Source organism: Ranitomeya imitator, chromosome 4 (assembly GCF_032444005.1).
Source record: "Ranitomeya imitator isolate aRanImi1 chromosome 4, aRanImi1.pri, whole genome shotgun sequence".
NCBI classification, from domain to species: Eukaryota; Metazoa; Chordata; class Amphibia; order Anura; family Dendrobatidae; genus Ranitomeya; species Ranitomeya imitator.
Genome location: NC_091285.1, coordinates 514,230,660 through 514,250,832, shown reverse-complemented (window position 1 = coordinate 514,250,832; position 20,173 = coordinate 514,230,660). Strand labels below are relative to the sequence as shown.

Here is a 20,173-nt window from a genome sequence, read left to right as displayed (position 1 = left end):
ACCCCATATTAGAAACTAGACCTCCCAAGGAACTTATCTAGATGTGTTGTGAGAACTTTGAACCCCTAAGTGTTTCACTACAGTTTATAACGCAGAGCCGTGAAAATAAAAATTCTTTTTTTTTTCACAAAAATGATCTTTTCGCCCCCAATTTTTTATTTTCCCAAGGGTAAGAGAAGAAATTAGACCACAAAAGTTGTTGTGCAATTTGTCCTGAGTGCGACGATACCCCATATGTGGGGGTAAACCACTTTTTGGGTGCATAGCAGAGCTCGGAAGGGAAGGAGCGCCATTTGACTTTTCAATGCAAAATTGACTGGAATTAAGTTGGGACGCCATGTTGGTTTGGAGAGCCCCTGATGTGCCTAAACATTAAAACCCCCCACAAGTGACACCATTTTGGAAACTAGACCCCATAAGGAACTTATCTAGATGTGTTTTGAGAGCTTTGAACCCCCAAATGTTTCACTACAGTTTATAACGCAGAGCCGTTAAAATAATTTTTTTTTTTTTTTCGCAAAAATTATTTTTTAGCCCCCAGTTTTGTATTTTCACAAGGGTAACATAATAAATTGGACCCCAAAAGTTGATGTCCAATTTGTCCTGAGTACGCTGATACCCCATATGTGGGGGGGAACCACTGTTTGGGCGCATGGCAGAGCTCGGAAGGGAAGGAGCGCCATTTGGAATGCAGACTTAGATGGATTGGTCTGCAGGAGTCACGTTGCATTTGCAGAGCCCCTGATGTACCCAAACAGTACAAACCCCCCACAAGTGACCCCATATTAGAAACTAGACCTCCCAAGGAACTTATCTAGATGTGTTGTGAGAACTTTGAACCCCTAAGTGTTTCACTACAGTTTATAACGCAGAGCCGTGAAAATAAAAATTCTTTTTTTTTTTCACAAAAATGATTTTTTAGCCCCCAGCTTTGTATTTTTACAAGGGTAACAGAATAAATTGGACCCCAAAAGTTGTTGTTCAATTTGTCCTGAGTACGCTGATACCCCGTATGTGGGGGGGAACCACTGTTTGGGCGCATGGCAGAGCTCGGAAGGGAAGGAGCGCCATTTGGAATGCAGACTTAGATGGATTGGTCTGCAGGCGTCACGTTGCATTTGCAGAGCCCCTGATGTACCCAAACAGTAGAAACCACCCACAAGTGACCCCATATTGAAACTAGACCTCCCATGGAACTTATCTAGATGTGTTGTGAAAACTTTGAACCCCCAAGTGTTTCACTACAGTTTACAACGCAGAGCCGTGAAAATAAAAAATCCTTTTTTTTCCCACAAAAATGATTTTTAGCCCCCCAAATTTTTATTTTCCCAAGGATAACAAGAGAACTTGGACCCAAAAAGTTGTTGTCCAATTTGTCTCGAGTACGATGATACCCCATATGTTGGGGTAAACCCCTGTTTGGGCGCACGGGAGAGCTCGGAAGTGAAGGAGCACTGTTTTACTTTTTCAATGCAGAATTGGCTGGAATTGAGATCGGACGCCATGTCGCGTTTGGAGAGCCCCTGATGTGTCTAAACAGTGGAAACCCCCAATTATAACTGAAACCCTAATCCAAACGCACCCCTAACCCTAATCCCAACTGTAACCCTAACCACACACCTAACCCTGACACACCCCTAATTCTAATCCCAACCCTAATCCCAACCGTAAATGTAATACAAACCCTAACCCTAACCCTAGCCCTAACCCTAACCCTAATGGGAAAATGGAAATAAATACATTTTTTTTAATTTTATTATTTTTCCCTAAGGCTAGGTTCACATTGCATTAGGGAAATCCGTTTAGCACTAGCGGATTGCGCTAACGCAATGTCTTTTTAGGTGTCGTGTTTAGTGGTCGCGTTAACGTCCCCGCTCTGGAAGATCGGGGATCGGACCTCGGGCGCGCCGCGGACGCTGCAAGCAGCGTCTGAGGCGCGCCACAAAAGAACGGCACCTTGCTAGCGCGAGCCGAAAATGGCACGCTCTAGCGATGCGCTACACCCGAAAATCACATTGCTGTCAATGGTTGTGCTAACGGACCCGTTGCACGGCGTTAATTGTGACATTTTCGCCGTGCAACGCTGTCCGTTAGCGTTAACCCATTAACGCAATGTGAACCTAGCCTAACTAAGGGGGTGATGAAGGGGGGTTTGATTTACTTTTATAGCGAGTTTTTCATATCGGATTTTTATGATTGGCAGCCGTCACACACTAAAAGACGCTTTTTATAGCAAAAAAGTTTTTGCGTCTCCACATTTTGAGACCTATAATTTTTCCATATTTTGGTCCACAGAGTCATGTGAGGTCTTGTTTTTTGCGGGACGAGTTGACGTTTTTATCGGTTACATTTTCGGACATGTGACAGTTTTTGATCGCTTTTTATTCCGATTTTTTGTGAGGCAGAATGACCAAAAACCAGCTATTCATGAATTTCTTTTGGGGGAGGCGTTTATACCGTTCCGCGTTTGGTAAAATTGATGAAGCAGTTTTATTCTTCGGGTCAGTACGATTACAGCGATACCTCATTTATATCATTTTTTTATGTTTTGGCGCTTTTATACGATAAAAGCTATTTTATAGAAAAAATAATTATTTTGGCATCGCTTTATTCTCAGGACTATAACTTTTTTATTTTTTTGGTTATGATGCTATATGGCGGCTCGTTTTTTGCGGGACAAGATGACGTTTTCAGAGGTACCATGGTTATTTATATCCGTCTTTTTGATCGCGTGTTATTCCACTTTTTGTTCAGCGTTATGATAATAAAGCGTTGTTTTTTGGCTCGTTTTTTTTTTTTTTTTCTTACGGTGTTCACTGAAGGGGTTAACTAGTGGGCCAGTTTTATAGGTCGGGTCGTTACGGACGCGGCGATACTAAATATGTGTACTTTTATTGTTTTTTTTGTTTTTTTTTTATGTAAAGAAATGTATTTATGGGAATAATATTTTTTTTTTTTCTGCTTTATTTAGGATTTTTTTTTTAATTTTTTTTTACAAGTGTGGAAATTTTTTTTTTTACTTTTTCACTTTGTCCCAGGGGGGGACATCACAGATCACCGATCTGACAGTGTGCACAGCACTCTGTTAGATCGGTGATCTGACATACAGCCGGGCAGGATTAGAGCTGCAGCTGCAGCCTGATCCTGACCCGGAAGTGCTCCCTGCAGGACCCGGATGCAGCCCGGCGGCCATTTTGGATCCGGGGACTGCAGGGAGAAGACGCTCGGTACACGGTGAGCACATCACCGTGTACCGATCGTCTCAGGGAAGCCCGCAGGGAGCCCCCTCCCTGCGCGATGCTTCCCTGCACCGCCGGCACACCGCGATCATCTTTGATCGCGGTGTGCCGGGGGTTAATGTGCCGGGAGCGGTCCGTGACCGCTCCTGGCACATAGTGCCGGATGTCAGCTGCGATAGGCAGCTGACACCCGGCCGCGATCGGCCGCGCTCCCCCCGTGAGCGCGGCCGATCGCATATGACGTACTATCCCGTCCATGGGAATTAAGTCCCAGGTCACCTGGACGGGATAGTACGTCATATGGGATTAAGGGGTTAAACTTGTTATCAGTATAAAAAGACACCTGTGCACACCCTCAAACAGTCTGACTCCAAACTCCACTATGGTGAAGACCAAAGAGCTGTCAAAGGACACCAGAAACAAAATTGTAGCCCTGCACCAGGCTGGGAAGACTGAATCTGCAATAGCCAACCAGCTTGGAGTGAAGAAATCAACAGTGGGAGCAATAATTAGAAAATGGAAGACATACAAGACCACTGATAATCTCCCTCGATCTGGGGCTCCACGCAAAATCCCACCCCGTGGGGTCAGAATGATCACAAGAACGGTGAGCAAAAATCCCAGAACCACGCGGGGGGACCTAGTGAATGAACTGCAGAGAGCTGGGACCAATGTAACAAGGCCTACCATAAGTAACACACTACGCAACCATGGACTCAGATCCTGCAGTGCCAGACGTGTTCCACTGCTTAAGCCAGTACATGTCCGGGCCCGTCTGAAGTTTGCTAGAGAGCATTTGGATGATCCAGAGGAGTTTTGGGAGAATGTCCTATGGTCTGATGAAACCAAACTGGAACTGTTTGGTAGAAACACAACTTGTCGTGTTTGGAGGAAAAAGAATACTGAGTTGCATCCATCAAACACCATACCTACTGTAAAGTATGGTGGTGGAAACATCATGCTTTGGGGCTGTTTCTCTGCAGAGGGGCCAGGACGACTGATCCGGGTACATGAAAGAATGAATGGGGCCATGTATCGTGATATTTTGAGTGCAAACCTCCTTCCATCAGCAAGGGCATTGAAGATGAAACGTGGCTGGGTCTTTCAACATGACAATGATCCAAAGCACACCGCCAGGGCAACGAAGGAGTGGCTTCGTAAGAAGCATTTCAAGGTCCTGGAGTGGCCTAGCCAGTCTCCAGATCTCAACCCTATAGAAAACCTTTGGAGGGAGTTGAAAGTCCGTGTTGCCAAGCGAAAAGCCAAAAACATCACTGCTCTAGAGGAGATCTGCATGGAGGAATGGGCCAACATACCAACAACAGTGTGTGGCAACCTTGTGAAGACTTACAGAAAACGTTTGACCTCTGTCATTGCCAACAAAGGATATATTACAAAGTATTGAGATGAAATTTTGTTTCTGACCAAATACTTATTTTCCACCATAATATGCAAATAAAATGTTAAAAAAACAGAATGTGATTTTCTGGATTTTTTTTGCTCAGTTTGTCTCCCATAGTTGAGGTCTACCTATGATGTAAATTACAGACGCCTCTCATCTTTTTAAGTGGTGGAACTTGCACTATTGCTGACTGACTAAATACTTTTTTGCCCCACTGTATATATGCAGTGCTGGGTATATATGTGTGATGTACAGGTCTGTATATATGTACACTGTGCTGTATATGTATACATGTGCAGTGCTGGGTATATGTATACATGTGCAGTGATGGGTATATCTGTGTGATGTACAGGTCTGTATATATACGCAGTGCTGGGTATACAGTGGGGCAAAAAAGTATTTAGTCAGTCAGCAATAGTGCAAGTTCCACCACTTAAAAAGATGAGAAACGTCTGTAATTTACATCATAGGTAGACCTCAACTATGGGAGACAAACTGAGAAAAAAAAATCCAGAAAATCACATTGTCTGTTTTTTAACATTTTATTTGCATATTATGGTGGAAAATAAGTATTTGGTCAGAAACAAAATTTCATCTCAATACTTTGTAATATATCCTTTGTTGGCAATGACAGAGGTCAAACGTTTTCTGTAAGTCTTCACAAGGTTGCCACACACTGTTGTTGGTATGTTGGCCCATTCCTCCATGCAGATCTCCTCTAGAGCAGTGATGTTTTTGGCTTTTCGCTTGGCAACATGGACTTTCAACTCCCTCCAAAGGTTTTTTACAGGGTTGAGATCTGGAGACTGGCTAGGCCACTCCAGGACCTTGAAATGCTTCTTACGAAGCCACTCCTTCGTTGCCCTGGCGGTGTGCTTTGGATCATTGTCATGTTGAAAGACCCAGCCACGTTTCATCTTCAATGCCCTTGCTGATGGAAGGAGGTTTGCACTCAAAATATCACGATACATGGCCCCATTCATTCTTTCATGTACCCGGATCAGTCGTCCTGGCCCCTTTGCAGAGAAACAGCCCAAAGCATGATGTTTCCACCACCATGCTTTACAGTAGGTATGGTGTTTGATGGATGCAACTCAGTATTCTTTTTCCTCCAAACACGACAAGTTGTGTTTCTACCAAACAGTTCCAGTTTGGTTTCATCAGACCATAGGACATTCTCCCAAAACTCCTCTGGATCATCCAAATGCTCTCTAGCAAACTTCAGACGGGCCCGGAGATGTACTGGCTTAAGCAGTGGGACACGTCTGGCACTGCAGGATCTGAGTCCATGGTGGCGTAGTGTGTTACTTATGGTAGGCCTTGTTACATTGGTCCCAGCTCTCTGCAGTTCATTTACTAGGTCCCCCCGCGTGGTTCTGGGATTTTTGCTCACCGTTCTTGTGATCATTCTGACCCCACGGGGTGGGATTTTGCGTGGAGCCCCAGATCGAGGGAGATTATCAGTGATCTTGTATGTCTTCCATTTTCTAATTATTGCTCCCACTGTTGATTTCTTCACTCCAAGCTGGTTGGCTATTGCAGATTCAGTCTTCCCAGCCTGGTGCAGGGCTACAATTTTGTTTCTGGTGTCCTTTGACAGCTCTTTGGTCTTCACCATAGTGGAGTTTGGAGTCAGACTGTTTGAGGGTGTGCACAGGTGTCTTTTTATACTGATAACAAGTTTAACCCCTTAGCGACCGCCGATACGCCTTTTAACGGCGGCCGCTAAGGGTACTTAAACCACAGCGCCGTTAATTAACGGCGCAGTGGAAAAAGTGTATAGCGCCCCCCACAGGCCGATTTTCTCCGGGATCTCGGCTGCCGAGGGTAGCCGAGACCCCAGAGAACATGATTCGGGGGGTTTTTAACCCTCCCCGCATTTGCGATCGCCGGTAATTAACCGTTTACCGGCGATCGCAAAAAAAAAAAAAAAAAAAAAAAGCGATCTCTTTTTAATTTCTCTGTCCTCCGATGTGATCGCACATCGGAGGACAGAGAAAAGGGGTCCCAGGTGGCCCCCCAATGCTCACCTAGCTCCCCCGATGCTCCTCGTGTCTCCCGGTGGGCGCCGCCATCTTCAAAATGGCGGGCGCATGCGCAGTGCGCCCGCCGGCCGGCACCGGGAGAATCTTTGGGGTCTCGGCTGCCTGGGGTAGCCGAGACCCCAAAGAGCATGATCGGGGGTCGGTTTTAGCGACCCCTGTTTTGCGATCGCCGGTAATTAACTGTTTACCGGCGACCGCAAAAAAAAAAAAAGTAAAGTGTAATTCTCTGTCCTCTGATGTGATCGCACATCAGAGGACAGAGAAATAGGGGGATTCGGGGACCCTAGCATACTCACCTAGGTCCCTGGATCCTCTTGCTGCTCCTCCTGGCCGCCGGCAGAAGAACATGGCGGACGCATGCCCAGTGCGCCCGCCATCTGTCTCCATCTGCCGGCCGGCAGGAGAACAGCAGTTAGGGGTAGGGTTAGGGGTAGGGTTAGGGGTAGGGTTAGGGGTAGGGTTAGGGGTAGGGTTAGGGGTAGGGTTAGGGGTAGGGTTAGGGGTAGGGTTAGGGTTAGGTTTAGGGGTAGGGTTAGGGGTAGGGTTAGGGGTAGGGTTAGGGGTAGGGTTAGGGGTAGGGGGAGGGTTAGGGGTAGGGTTAGGGTAGGGGTAGGGTTAGGGCTAGGGTTAGGTTAGGGGTAGGGTTAGGGTTAGGGGTAGGGTTACGGCTAGGGTTAGGTTAGGGGTAGGGTTAGGGGTAGGGTTAGGTTAGGGGTAGGGTTGGGGCTAAATTTAGGGTTAGGGTTGGGGCTAAATTTAGGGTTAGGGTTGGGAATAAATTTAGGGTTAGGCTTCTTTCACACTTACGTCGGTACGGGGCCGTCGCAATGCGTCGGCCCGACATACCGACGCACGTTGTGAAAATTGTGCACAACGTGGGCAGCAGCTGTAGTTTTTCAACGCATCCGCTGCCCAATCTATGTCCTGGGGAGGAGGGGGCGGAGTTACGGCCACGCATGCGCGGTCAGAAATGGCGGATGCGACGTACAAAAAAACGTTTCATTGAACGTTTTTTTGTGCCGACGCTCCGCCAAAACACAACTGATCCAGTGCACGACGGACGCGACGTGTGGCCATCCGTCACGATCCGTCGGCAATACTATGGGCAAAAAACGCATCCTGCGGGCACATTTGCAGGATCCGTTTCTTGTCCAAAACGACGGATTGCGACGGAATGCCAAACAACGCAAGTGTGAAAGTAGCCTTAGGGCTAGGGTTAGGGTTGGGGCTAAAGTTAGGGCTAGGGTTGGGGCTAAAGTTAGGGTTAGAGCTGGGATTAGGTTTAGGGTTTGGATTAGGGTTGGTATTAGGGTTAGGGTTGGCATTAGGGTTACGCTTGGGATTAGGGTTAGGTTTGGGATTAGGGTTAAGGTTAGGGTTGTGATTAGGGGTGTATTGGGATTAGGGTTAGGGTTGAGATTAGGATTAGGGGTGTGTTGGATTTAGGGTTTTGATTAGGGTTATGGTTAGGGTTGACATTAGGGTTGTTTTGGGGTAAGGGTTGTGATTATGGTTAGGGTTAGTGATTAGGATTATGGATCAGGTTGGGATTAGGGTTAGGGGTTGGAGCTAGAATTGGGGGGTTTCCACTGTTTAGGTACATCAGGGGGTCTCCAAACACGACAGCCAATTTTGCGCTCAAAAAGTCAAATGGTGCTCCCTCCCTTCTGAGCTCTGCCGTGCGCCCAAACAGTGGGTTACCCCCACATATGGGGCATCAGCGTACTCGGGATAAATTGGACAACAACTTCTGGGGTCCAATTTCTCTTGTTACCCTTGTGAAAATAAAAACTTGGGGGCTACAAAATCTTTTTTGTGAAAAAAAAAAATATTTTTTATTTTCACGACTCTGCATTCTAAACTTCTGTGAAGCACTTGGGCATTCAAAGTTCTCACCACACATCTAGATAAGTTCCTTGGGGGGTCTAGTTTCCAAAATGGGGTCACTTGTGGGGGGTTACTACAGTTTAGGTATATCAGGGGCTCTGCAATCGCAACATAATGCCCACAGACCATTCTATCAAAGTCTGCATTCCAAAAAGGCGCTCCTTCCCTTCCGAGCTCTGCCGTGCGCCCAAACAGTGGTTTACCCCCACATATGGCACATCAGCGTACTCGGGATAAATTGGACAACAACTATTGCAGTCCAATTTCTCCTGTTACCCTTGTGAAAATAAAAACTTGGGGGCTACAAAATCTTTTTTGTGAAAAAAAAAATATTTTTTATTTTCACGACTCTGCATTCTAAACTTCTGTGAAGCACTTGGGCATTCAAAGTTCTCACCACACATCTAGATAAGTTCCTTGGGGGGTCTAGTTTCCAAAATGGGGTCACTTGTGGAGGGTTTCTACTGGTTAGGTACATCAGGGGCTCTGCAAATGCAACATAATACCCGCAGACCATTCTATCAAAGTCTGCATTCCAAAACGGCGCTCCTTCCTTCCGAGCTCTGCCGTGCGCCCAAACAGTGGTTTACCCCCACATATGGGGTACCAGCATACTCAAGACAAATTGGACAACAACTTTTGGGGTCCAATTTCTCTTGTTACCCTTGTAAAAATAAAAACTTGGGGGCTACAATATCTTTTTTGTGGAAAAAAAAATATTTTTTATTTTCACGGCTCTGCATTATAAACTTCTGTGAAGCACTTGGGCATTCAAGGTTCTCACCACACATCTAGATAAGTTCCATGGGGGGTCTAGTTTCCAAAATGGGGTCACTTGTGGGGGATTTCTACTGTTTAGGCACATCAGGGGCTCTCCAAACGCGACATGGCGTCCGATCTCAATTCCAGCCAATTCTACATTGAAAAAGTAAAACGGCACTCCTTCTCTTCCAAGCTCTGCGGTGCGCCCTAGCAGTGGTTTACCCCCACATATTGGGTATCAGCGTACTCAGGAGAAATTGCACAACAACTTTTGTGGTCTAATATCTCCTGTTACCCTTGTGAAAATAAAAATTTGTGGGCAAAAAGATCATTTTTGTAGAAAAAATGCGATTTTTTTTTTTCACGGCTCTACGTTATAAACTTCTGTGAAGCACATGGGGGTTCAAAGTGCTCGCCACACATCTAGATAAGTTCCTTAAGGGGTCTAGTTTCCAAAATGGTGTCACTTGTGGGGGGTTTCCACTGTTTAGGCACATCAGGGGCTCTCCAAACGCGACATGGCGTCCAATCTCAATTCCAGACAATTCTACATTGAAAAAGTAAAACGGCGCTCCTTCACTTCCAAGCTCTGCGGTGCGCCCAAACAGTGGTTTACCCCCACATATGGGGTATCGACGTATTCAGGAGAAATCGCACAACAACTTTTGTGGTCTAATTTCTCCTGTTACCCTTGTGAAAATAAGAATTTGTGGGCAAAAAGATCATTTTTGTGTAAACAAAAGCGATTTTTTTATTTTCACGGCTCTACGTTATAAACTTCTGTGAAGCACTTGGGGGTTCAAAGTGCTCGCCACACATCTAGATAAGTTCCTTAAGGGGTCTAGTTTCCAAAATGGTGTCACTTGTGGGGGGTTTCCACTGTTTAGGCACATCAGGGGCTCTCTAAACGTGACATGGCGTCCGATCTCAATTCCAGCCAATTCTGCATTGAAAAAGTCAAACGGCGCTCCTTCACTTCTAAGTTCTGCGGTTCGCCCTAACAGTGGTTTACCCCAACATATGGGGTATTGGCGTATTCAGGAGAAATTGCATAACAAAATTTATGGTTACATTTCTGTTTTTACACTTGTGAAAATAAAAAAAATGGTTCTGAATTAAGATGTTTGCAAAAAAAAGTTAAATGTTCATTTTTTCCTTCCACATTGTTTCAGTTCCTGTGAAGCACGTAAAGGGTTAATAAACTTCTTGAATGTGGTTTTGAGAACCTTGAGGGGTGTAGTTTTTAGAATGGTGTCACACTTCATTATTTTCTATCATATAGACCCCTCAAAATGACTTCAAATGTGATGTGGTCCCTAAAAAAAAATGGTGTTGTAAAAATGAGAAATTGCTGGTCAACTTTTAACCCTTATAACTCCCTAACAAAAAAAAATTTTGTTTCCAAAATTGTGCTGATGCAAAGTAGACATGTGGGAAATGTTATTTATTAACTATTTTTCGTGACATATCTCTCTGATTTAAGGGCATAAAAATACAAAGTTTGAAAATTGCAAAATTTTAAAAATTTTCGCCATATTTCCGTTTTTTTCATAAATAATCGCAAGTAATATCGAAGAAATGTTACCACTAACATGAAGTACAATATGTCACGAAAAAACAATCTCAGAATCAGCGGGATCCGTTGAAGCGTTCCAGAGTTATAACCTCATAAAGTGACAGTGGTCAGAATTGCAAAAATTGGCTCGGTCATTAAGTACCAAATTGGCTCTGTCACTAAGGGGTTAAACAGGTGCCATTACTACAGGTAATGAGTGGAGGAAAGAGGAGACTCTTAAAGAAGAAGTTACAGGTCTGTGAGAGCCAGAAATCTTGATTGTTTGTTTCTGACCAAATACTTATTTTCCACCATAATATGCAAATAAATTGTTAAAAAAACAGACAATGTGATTTTCTGGATTTTTTTTCTCAGTTTGTCTCCCATAGTTGAGGTCTACCTATGATGTAAATTACAGACGCCTCTCATCTTTTTAAGTGGTGGAACTTGCACTATTGCTGACTGACTAAATACTTTTTTGCCCCACTGTATATGTGTGATGTACAGGTCTGTGTAGTATATACGCAGTGCTGGGTATATAATATGTGTGATGTACAGGTCTGTATATATATATGCAGTGCTGGGTATATAATATGTGTGATGTACAGGTCTGTGTAGTATATACGCAGTGCTGGGTATATATGTGTGATGTACAGGTCTATATATATATGCAGTGCTGGGTATATAATATGTGTGATGTACAGGTCTGTGTAGTATATATGCAGTGCTGGGTATATAATATGTGTGATGTACAGGTCTATATATATATGCAGTGCTGGGTATATCTGTGTGATGTACAGGTCTATATATATATATGCAGTGCTGGGTATATAATATGTGTGATGTACAGGTCTGTGTAGTATATATGCAGTGCTGGGTATATATGTGTGTTGTACAGGTCTATATATATATATATATGCAGTGCTGGGTATATAATATGTGTGATGTACAGGTCTATATATATATGCAGTGCTGGGTATATATGGGTGATGTACAGGTCTGTGTAGTATATATGCAGTGCTGGGTATATAATATGTGTGATGTACAGGTCTATATATATACGCAGTGCTGGGTATATAATATGTGTGATGTACAGGTCTGTATATATATGCAGTGCTGGGTATATAATATGTGTGATGTACAGGTCTGTATATATATGCAGTGCTGGGTATATAATATGTGTGATGTACAGGTCTGTATATATATGCAGTGCTGGGTATATAATATGTGTGATGTACAGGTCTGTATATATATGCAGTGCTGGGTATATAATATGTGTGATGTACAGGTCTATATATATGCAGTGCTGGGTATATAATATGTGTGATGTACAGGTCTGTGTAGTATATATGCAGTGCTGGGTATATAATATGTGTGATGTACAGGTCTGTGTAGTATATATGCAGTGCTGGGTATATAATATGTGTGATGTACAGGTCTGTATATATACGCAGTGCTGGGTATATAATATGTGTGATGTACAGGTCTGTGTAGTATATATGCAGTGCTGGGTATATAATATGTGTGATGTACAGGTCTGTATATATATGCAGTGCTGGGTATATAATATGTGTGATGTACAGGTCTGTGTAGTATATATGCAGTGCTGGGTATATAATGTGTGTGATGTACAGGTCTATATATATACGCAGTGCTGGGTATATAATATGTGTGATGTACAGGTCTGTGTAGTATATATGCAGTGCTGGGTATATAATATGTGTGATGTACAGGTCTGTATATATATGCAGTGCTGGGTATATAATATGTGTGATGTACAGGTCTGTATATATATGCAGTGCTGGGTATATAATATGTGTGATGTACAGGTCTGTATATATATGCAGTGCTGGGTATATAATATGTGTGATGTACAGGTCTGTATATATATGCAGTGCTGGGTATATAATATGTGTGATGTACAGGTCTGTAGTATATATGCAGTGCTGGGTATATAATATGTGTGATGTACAGGTCTGTATATATATGCAGTGCTGGGTATATAATATGTGTGATGTACAGGTCTGTGTAGTGTATATGCAGTGCTGGGTATATATGTGTGATGTACAGGTCTATATATATATGCAGTGCTGGGTATATAATATGTGTGATGTACAGGTCTGTGTAGTATATATGCAGTGCTGGGTATATAATATGTGTGATGTACAGGTCTATATATATACGCAGTGCTGGGTATATAATATGTGTGATGTACAGGTCTGTGTAGTATATATGCAGTGCTGGGTATATAATATGTGTGATGTACAGGTCTGTGTAGTATATATGCAGTGCTGGGTATATAATATGTGTGATGTACAGGTCTGTGTAGTATATATGCAGTGCTGGGTATATAATATGTGTGATGTACAGGTCTGTGTAGTATATATGCAGTGCTGGGTATATATGTGTGATGTACAGGTCTGTGTAGTATATATGCAGTGCTGGGTATATAATATGTGTGATGTACAGGTCTGTGTAGTATATACGCAGTGCTGGGTATATAATATGTGTGATGTACAGGTCTGTGTAGTATATACGCAGTGCTGGGTATATAATATGTGTGATGTACAGGTCTGTGTAGTATATACGCAGTGCTGGGTATATAATATGTGTGATGTACAGGTCTGTGTAGTATATACGCAGTGCTGGGTATATAATATGTGTGATGTACAGGTCTGTGTAGTATATACGCAGTGCTGGGTATATAATATGTGTGATGTACAGGTCTGTGTAGTATATATGCAGTGCTGGGTATATAATATGTGTGATGTACAGGTCTGTATATATATGCAGTGCTGGGTATATAATATGTGTGATGTACAGGTCTGTGTAGTATATACGCAGTGCTGGGTATATAATATGTGTGATGTACAGGTCTGTGTAGTATATACGCAGTGCTGGGTATATATGTGTGATGTACAGGTCTGTGTAGTATATATATGCAGTGCTGGGTATATATGTGTGATGTACAGGTCTGTGTAGTATATACGCAGTGCTGGGTATATAATATGTGTGATGTACAGGTCTATATATATACGCAGTGCTGGGTATATAATATGTGTGATGTACAGGTCTGTGTAGTATATACGCAGTGCTGGGTATATAATATGTGTGATGTACAGGTCTGTGTAGTATATACGCAGTGCTGGGTATATATGTGTGATGTACAGGTCTGTGTAGTATATACGCAGTGCTGGGTATATATGTGTGATGTACAGGTCTGTGTAGTATATATATGCAGTGCTGGGTATATATGTGTGATGTACAGGTCTGTGTAGTATATACGCAGTGCTGGGTATATAATATGTGTGATGTACAGGTCTGTGTAGTATATATGCAGTGCTGGGTATATAATATGTGTGATGTACAGGTCTGTATATATATGCAGTGCTGGGTATATAATATGTGTGATGTACAGGTCTGTGTAGTATATACGCAGTGCTGGGTATATAATATGTGTGATGTACAGGTCTGTGTAGTATATACGCAGTGCTGGGTATATATGTGTGATGTACAGGTCTGTGTAGTATATATATGCAGTGCTGGGTATATATGTGTGATGTACAGGTCTGTGTAGTATATACGCAGTGCTGGGTATATAATATGTGTGATGTACAGGTCTATATATATACGCAGTGCTGGGTATATAATATGTGTGATGTACAGGTCTGTGTAGTATATACGCAGTGCTGGGTATATAATATGTGTGATGTACAGGTCTGTGTAGTATATACGCAGTGCTGGGTATATATGTGTGATGTACAGGTCTGTGTAGTATATATATGCAGTGCTGGGTATATAATATGTGTGATGTACAGGTCTGTGTAGTATATACGCAGTGCTGGGTATATAATATGTGTGATGTACAGGTCTGTGTAGTATATATGCAGTGCTGGGTATATAATATGTGTGATGTACAGGTCTATATATATACGCAGTGCTGGGTATATAATATGTGTGATGTACAGGTCTGTGTAGTATATATGCAGTGCTGGGTATATAATATGTGTGATGTACAGGTCTGTGTAGTATATATATGCAGTGCTGGGTATATAATATGTGTGATGTACAGGTCTATATATATATGCAGTGCTGGGTATATAATATGTGTGATGTACAGGTCTGTGTAGTATATATGCAGTGCTGGGTATATAATGTGTGTGATGTACAGGTCTATATATATACGCAGTGCTGGGTATATAATATGTGTGATGTACAGGTCTGTGTAGTATATATGCAGTGCTGGGTATATAATATGTGTGATGTACAGGTCTGTATATATATGCAGTGCTGGGTATATAATATGTGTGATGTACAGGTCTGTATATATATGCAGTGCTGGGTATATAATATGTGTGATGTACAGGTCTGTGTAGTATATATGCAGTGCTGGGTATATAATATGTGTGATGTACAGGTCTGTATATATATGCAGTGCTGGGTATATAATATGTGTGATGTACAGGTCTGTGTAGTGTATATGCAGTGCTGGGTATATATGTGTGATGTACAGGTCTATATATATATGCAGTGCTGGGTATATAATATGTGTGATGTACAGGTCTGTGTAGTATATATGCAGTGCTGGGTATATAATATGTGTGATGTACAGGTCTATATATATACGCAGTGCTGGGTATATAATATGTGTGATGTACAGGTCTGTGTAGTATATATGCAGTGCTGGGTATATAATATGTGTGATGTACAGGTCTGTGTAGTATATATGCAGTGCTGGGTATATAATATGTGTGATGTACAGGTCTGTGTAGTATATATGCAGTGCTGGGTATATAATATGTGTGATGTACAGGTCTGTGTAGTATATATGCAGTGCTGGGTATATATGTGTGATGTACAGGTCTGTGTAGTATATATGCAGTGCTGGGTATATAATATGTGTGATGTACAGGTCTGTGTAGTATATATGCAGTGCTGGGTATATAATATGTGTGATGTACAGGTCTGTGTAGTATATACGCAGTGCTGGGTATATAATATGTGTGATGTACAGGTCTGTGTAGTATATACGCAGTGCTGGGTATATAATATGTGTGATGTACAGGTCTGTGTAGTATATACGCAGTGCTGGGTATATAATATGTGTGATGTACAGGTCTGTGTAGTATATACGCAGTGCTGGGTATATAATATGTGTGATGTACAGGTCTGTGTAGTATATATGCAGTGCTGGGTATATAATATGTGTGATGTACAGGTCTGTATATATATGCAGTGCTGGGTATATAATATGTGTGATGTACAGGTCTGTGTAGTATATACGCAGTGCTGGGTATATAATATGTGTGATGTACAGGTCTGTGTAGTATATACGCAGTGCTGGGTATATATGTGTGATGTACAGGTCTGTGTAGTATATATATGCAGTGCTGGGTATATATGTGTGATGTACAGGTCTGTGTAGTATATACGCAGTGCTGGGTATATAATATGTGTGATGTACAGGTCTATATATATACGCAGTGCTGGGTATATAATATGTGTGATGTACAGGTCTGTGTAGTATATACGCAGTGCTGGGTATATAATATGTGTGATGTACAGGTCTGTGTAGTATATACGCAGTGCTGGGTATATATGTGTGATGTACAGGTCTGTGTAGTATATATATGCAGTGCTGGGTATATATGTGTGATGTACAGGTCTGTGTAGTATATACGCAGTGCTGGGTATATAATATGTGTGATGTACAGGTCTGTGTAGTATATATGCAGTGCTGGGTATATAATATGTGTGATGTACAGGTCTGTATATATATGCAGTGCTGGGTATATAATATGTGTGATGTACAGGTCTGTGTAGTATATACGCAGTGCTGGGTATATAATATGTGTGATGTACAGGTCTGTGTAGTATATACGCAGTGCTGGGTATATATGTGTGATGTACAGGTCTGTGTAGTATATATATGCAGTGCTGGGTATATATGTGTGATGTACAGGTCTGTGTAGTATATATATGCAGTGCTGGGTATATATGTGTGATGTACAGGTCTGTGTAGTATATACGCAGTGCTGGGTATATAATATGTGTGATGTACAGGTCTATATATATACGCAGTGCTGGGTATATAATATGTGTGATGTACAGGTCTGTGTAGTATATACGCAGTGCTGGGTATATAATATGTGTGATGTACAGGTCTGTGTAGTATATACGCAGTGCTGGGTATATATGTGTGATGTACAGGTCTGTGTAGTATATATATGCAGTGCTGGGTATATAATATGTGTGATGTACAGGTCTGTGTAGTATATACGCAGTGCTGGGTATATAATATGTGTGATGTACAGGTCTGTGTAGTATATATGCAGTGCTGGGTATATAATATGTGTGATGTACAGGTCTATATATATACGCAGTGCTGGGTATATAATATGTGTGATGTACAGGTCTGTGTAGTATATATGCAGTGCTGGGTATATAATATGTGTGATGTACAGGTCTGTGTAGTATATATATGCAGTGCTGGGTATATAATATGTGTGATGTACAGGTCTATATATATATGCAGTGCTGGGTATATAATATGTGTGATGTACAGGTCTGTGTAGTATATACGCAGTGCTGGGTATATAATATGTGTGATGTACAGGTCTGTGTAGTATATATGCAGTGCTGGGTATATAATATGTGTGATGTACAGGTCTGTGTAGTATATATATGCAGTGCTGGGTATATAATATGTGTGATGTACAGGTCTATATATATACGCAGTGCTGGGTATATAATATGTGTGATGTACAGGTCTGTGTAGTATATACGCAGTGCTGGGTATATAATATGTGTGATGTACAGGTCTGTGTAGTATATACGCAGTGCTGGGTATATAATATGTGTGATGTACAGGTCTGTGTAGTATATATGCAGTGCTGGGTATATAATATGTGTGATGTACAGGTCTATATATATACGCAGTGCTGGGTATATAATATGTGTGATGTACAGGTCTGTGTAGTATATACGCAGTGCTGGGTATATAATATGTGTGATGTACAGGTCTGTGTAGTATATATGCAGTGCTGGGTATATAATATGTGTGATGTACAGGTCTGTGTAGTATATATGCAGTGCTGGGTATATAATATGTGTGATGTACAGGTCTGTGTAGTATATATGCAGTGCTGGGTATATAATATGTGTGATGTACAGGTCTGTGTAGTATATATGCAGTGCTGGGTATATAATATGTGTGATGTACAGGTCTGTGTAGTATATATGCAGTGCTGGGTATATAATATGTGTGATGTACAGGTCTGTGTAGTATATATGCAGTGCTGGGTATATAATATGTGTGATGTACAGGTCTGTGTAGTATATATGCAGTGCTGGGTATATAATATGTGTGATGTACAGGTCTGTGTAGTATATATGCAGTGCTGGGTATATAATATGTGTGATGTACAGGTCTGTATATATACGCAGTGCTGGGTATATAATATGTGTGATGTACAGGTCTGTGTAGTATATACGCAGTGCTGGGTATATAATATGTGTGATGTACAGGTCTGTGTAGTATATATGCAGTGCTGGGTATATAATATGTGTGATGTACAGGTCTGTGTAGTATATATGCAGTGCTGGGTATATAATATGTGTGATGTACAGGTCTATATATATACGCAGTGCTGGGTATATAATATGTGTGATGTACAGGTCTGTGTAGTATATATGCAGTGCTGGGTATATAATATGTGTGATGTACAGGTCTGTGTAGTATATATGCAGTGCTGGGTATATAATATGTGTGATGTACAGGTCTGTGTAGTATATATGCAGTGCTGGGTATATAATATGTGTGATGTACAGGTCTGTGTAGTATATACGCAGTGCTGGGTATATATCTGTGAAGCACAGCGCTGTGTACTATGGACACCTCCTTGTACACATCCACACAGACTCCATCCGCTGTCATGTGCTGGGCATTCATCTTCCTACCTGGCTGGCTTTATGGAACTGTTTCTTCAGTCCTGCCACTGACATCCTGTCCTCAGCCTGTCGGTCCCGGCTGTCGGTCCTCACAGTCGGCGGCGGTGTACACGGCGCTCAGCCCCAGCACCTCAGATCCCGGAGGCTGACACTCGGAAAAGACGATCCTCAGCAGACGCCTTGTGCACGGAGGAGCCGCCCCCCTGCTGTTATTGGACGAGATGCAGATGATGTGGGTGTGGTCTACACGACTGAGCGTTGTTGTGGTCACTGCCGATTGATGGCTGCGTGCGCTGCTCACGCGTTACCGGAGCGGTTTGTGCCTACATCGCTGTGGATACTCTACGCCCTATATGAGATTCTCCTATAAGCCAAAACCAGGAATAGGTGATGATAACTAGTGATGAGCGAATATACTCGTGAGGCCGGCCGGCGTCACACTGGCGTTTTAAACGGCCGAGTGCACTGCGATAAAAAATCGCATTGCACTCGGACCAGTGTTAACATATGGTGCCGCTCCCAGCAGCCGACTTTTTGTCGGCCGTTTTCCTCGGTCCGAGACAATCGTAGCATGCTGCGATTGTCTCGGACCGAGGAAAACTCTGCTCACTCGCACCCAAATAAGCCTATGGGTGCGAGTGAGACAGCGGAAATTCATTTCTCCGCCTCCCCCGCAGCTGTGCTCCGATCCTCCCTGTGCGAGAGAATCGGAGCACAGACGCTGCGAGCAGAAGCCAAGCGTCATTAGCATATCGCATCCGATGCAATACACCAGTGTGACGCCGGCCTTACGCAAGATGCTCGGGGGTCCTCCGAGTATTTTTTAGTGCGCGGAGTTTTAGTTTTTAGCACCGCAGCTGAATGATTTGCATCTGTTAGCCAGCATAAGAACATGTGGGGGTTGCCTGGTTGCTAGGGAATCCTCACATGTAATCAAGCTGGCTAACAGATGTAAATCCAGGGGCGGACTGGCCATCGGGCATTTCTGGCAAATGCCAAAAGGGCCGGTGGCAGTAGTTGGCCGCTCGCCAGCGCCGACTCCCTCCCCCGCCTAGCATTATTGGGGGGCTGTATTACATTCTATGGGGGCTGTGCTGTATTACATTCTATGGGGGCTGTGCTGTATTACATTCTATGGGGGGGCTGGGGGGATTTATTACATTCTATTGTGGCTGACTGCATTACATTCTATGGGGGCTGGCTGCATTACATTCTATGGGGGGCTGGCTGCATTACATTCTATGGGCGCTGTGCTGTATTACATTCTATGGGGGCTGGCTCCAGTACATTCTATGGGGGCTGGCTGCATTATATTCTATGGGGGCTGGCTGCA

At 42.8% G+C, this 20,173-nt stretch overlaps 1 protein-coding gene across 2 annotated transcripts in view; it reads right to left on the bottom strand.

Moving 5' to 3' along the window:
• SH3GL3 (SH3 domain containing GRB2 like 3, endophilin A3) overlaps nucleotides 1-19,026 on the bottom strand; it is a 149,826-nt gene extending 130,800 nt beyond the window's left edge. For both annotated transcript variants that reach the window (XM_069766098.1, XM_069766097.1), the window contains exon 1: nucleotides 18,850-19,026. In XM_069766098.1, coding sequence (XP_069622199.1) covers nucleotides 18,850-18,894 — 45 coding nt within the window. In that variant the 5' untranslated portion in view covers nucleotides 18,895-19,026. The remainder of the gene's footprint in view (nucleotides 1-18,849) is intronic.
• Between the last annotated feature and the right edge of the window lie 1,147 nt (nucleotides 19,027-20,173).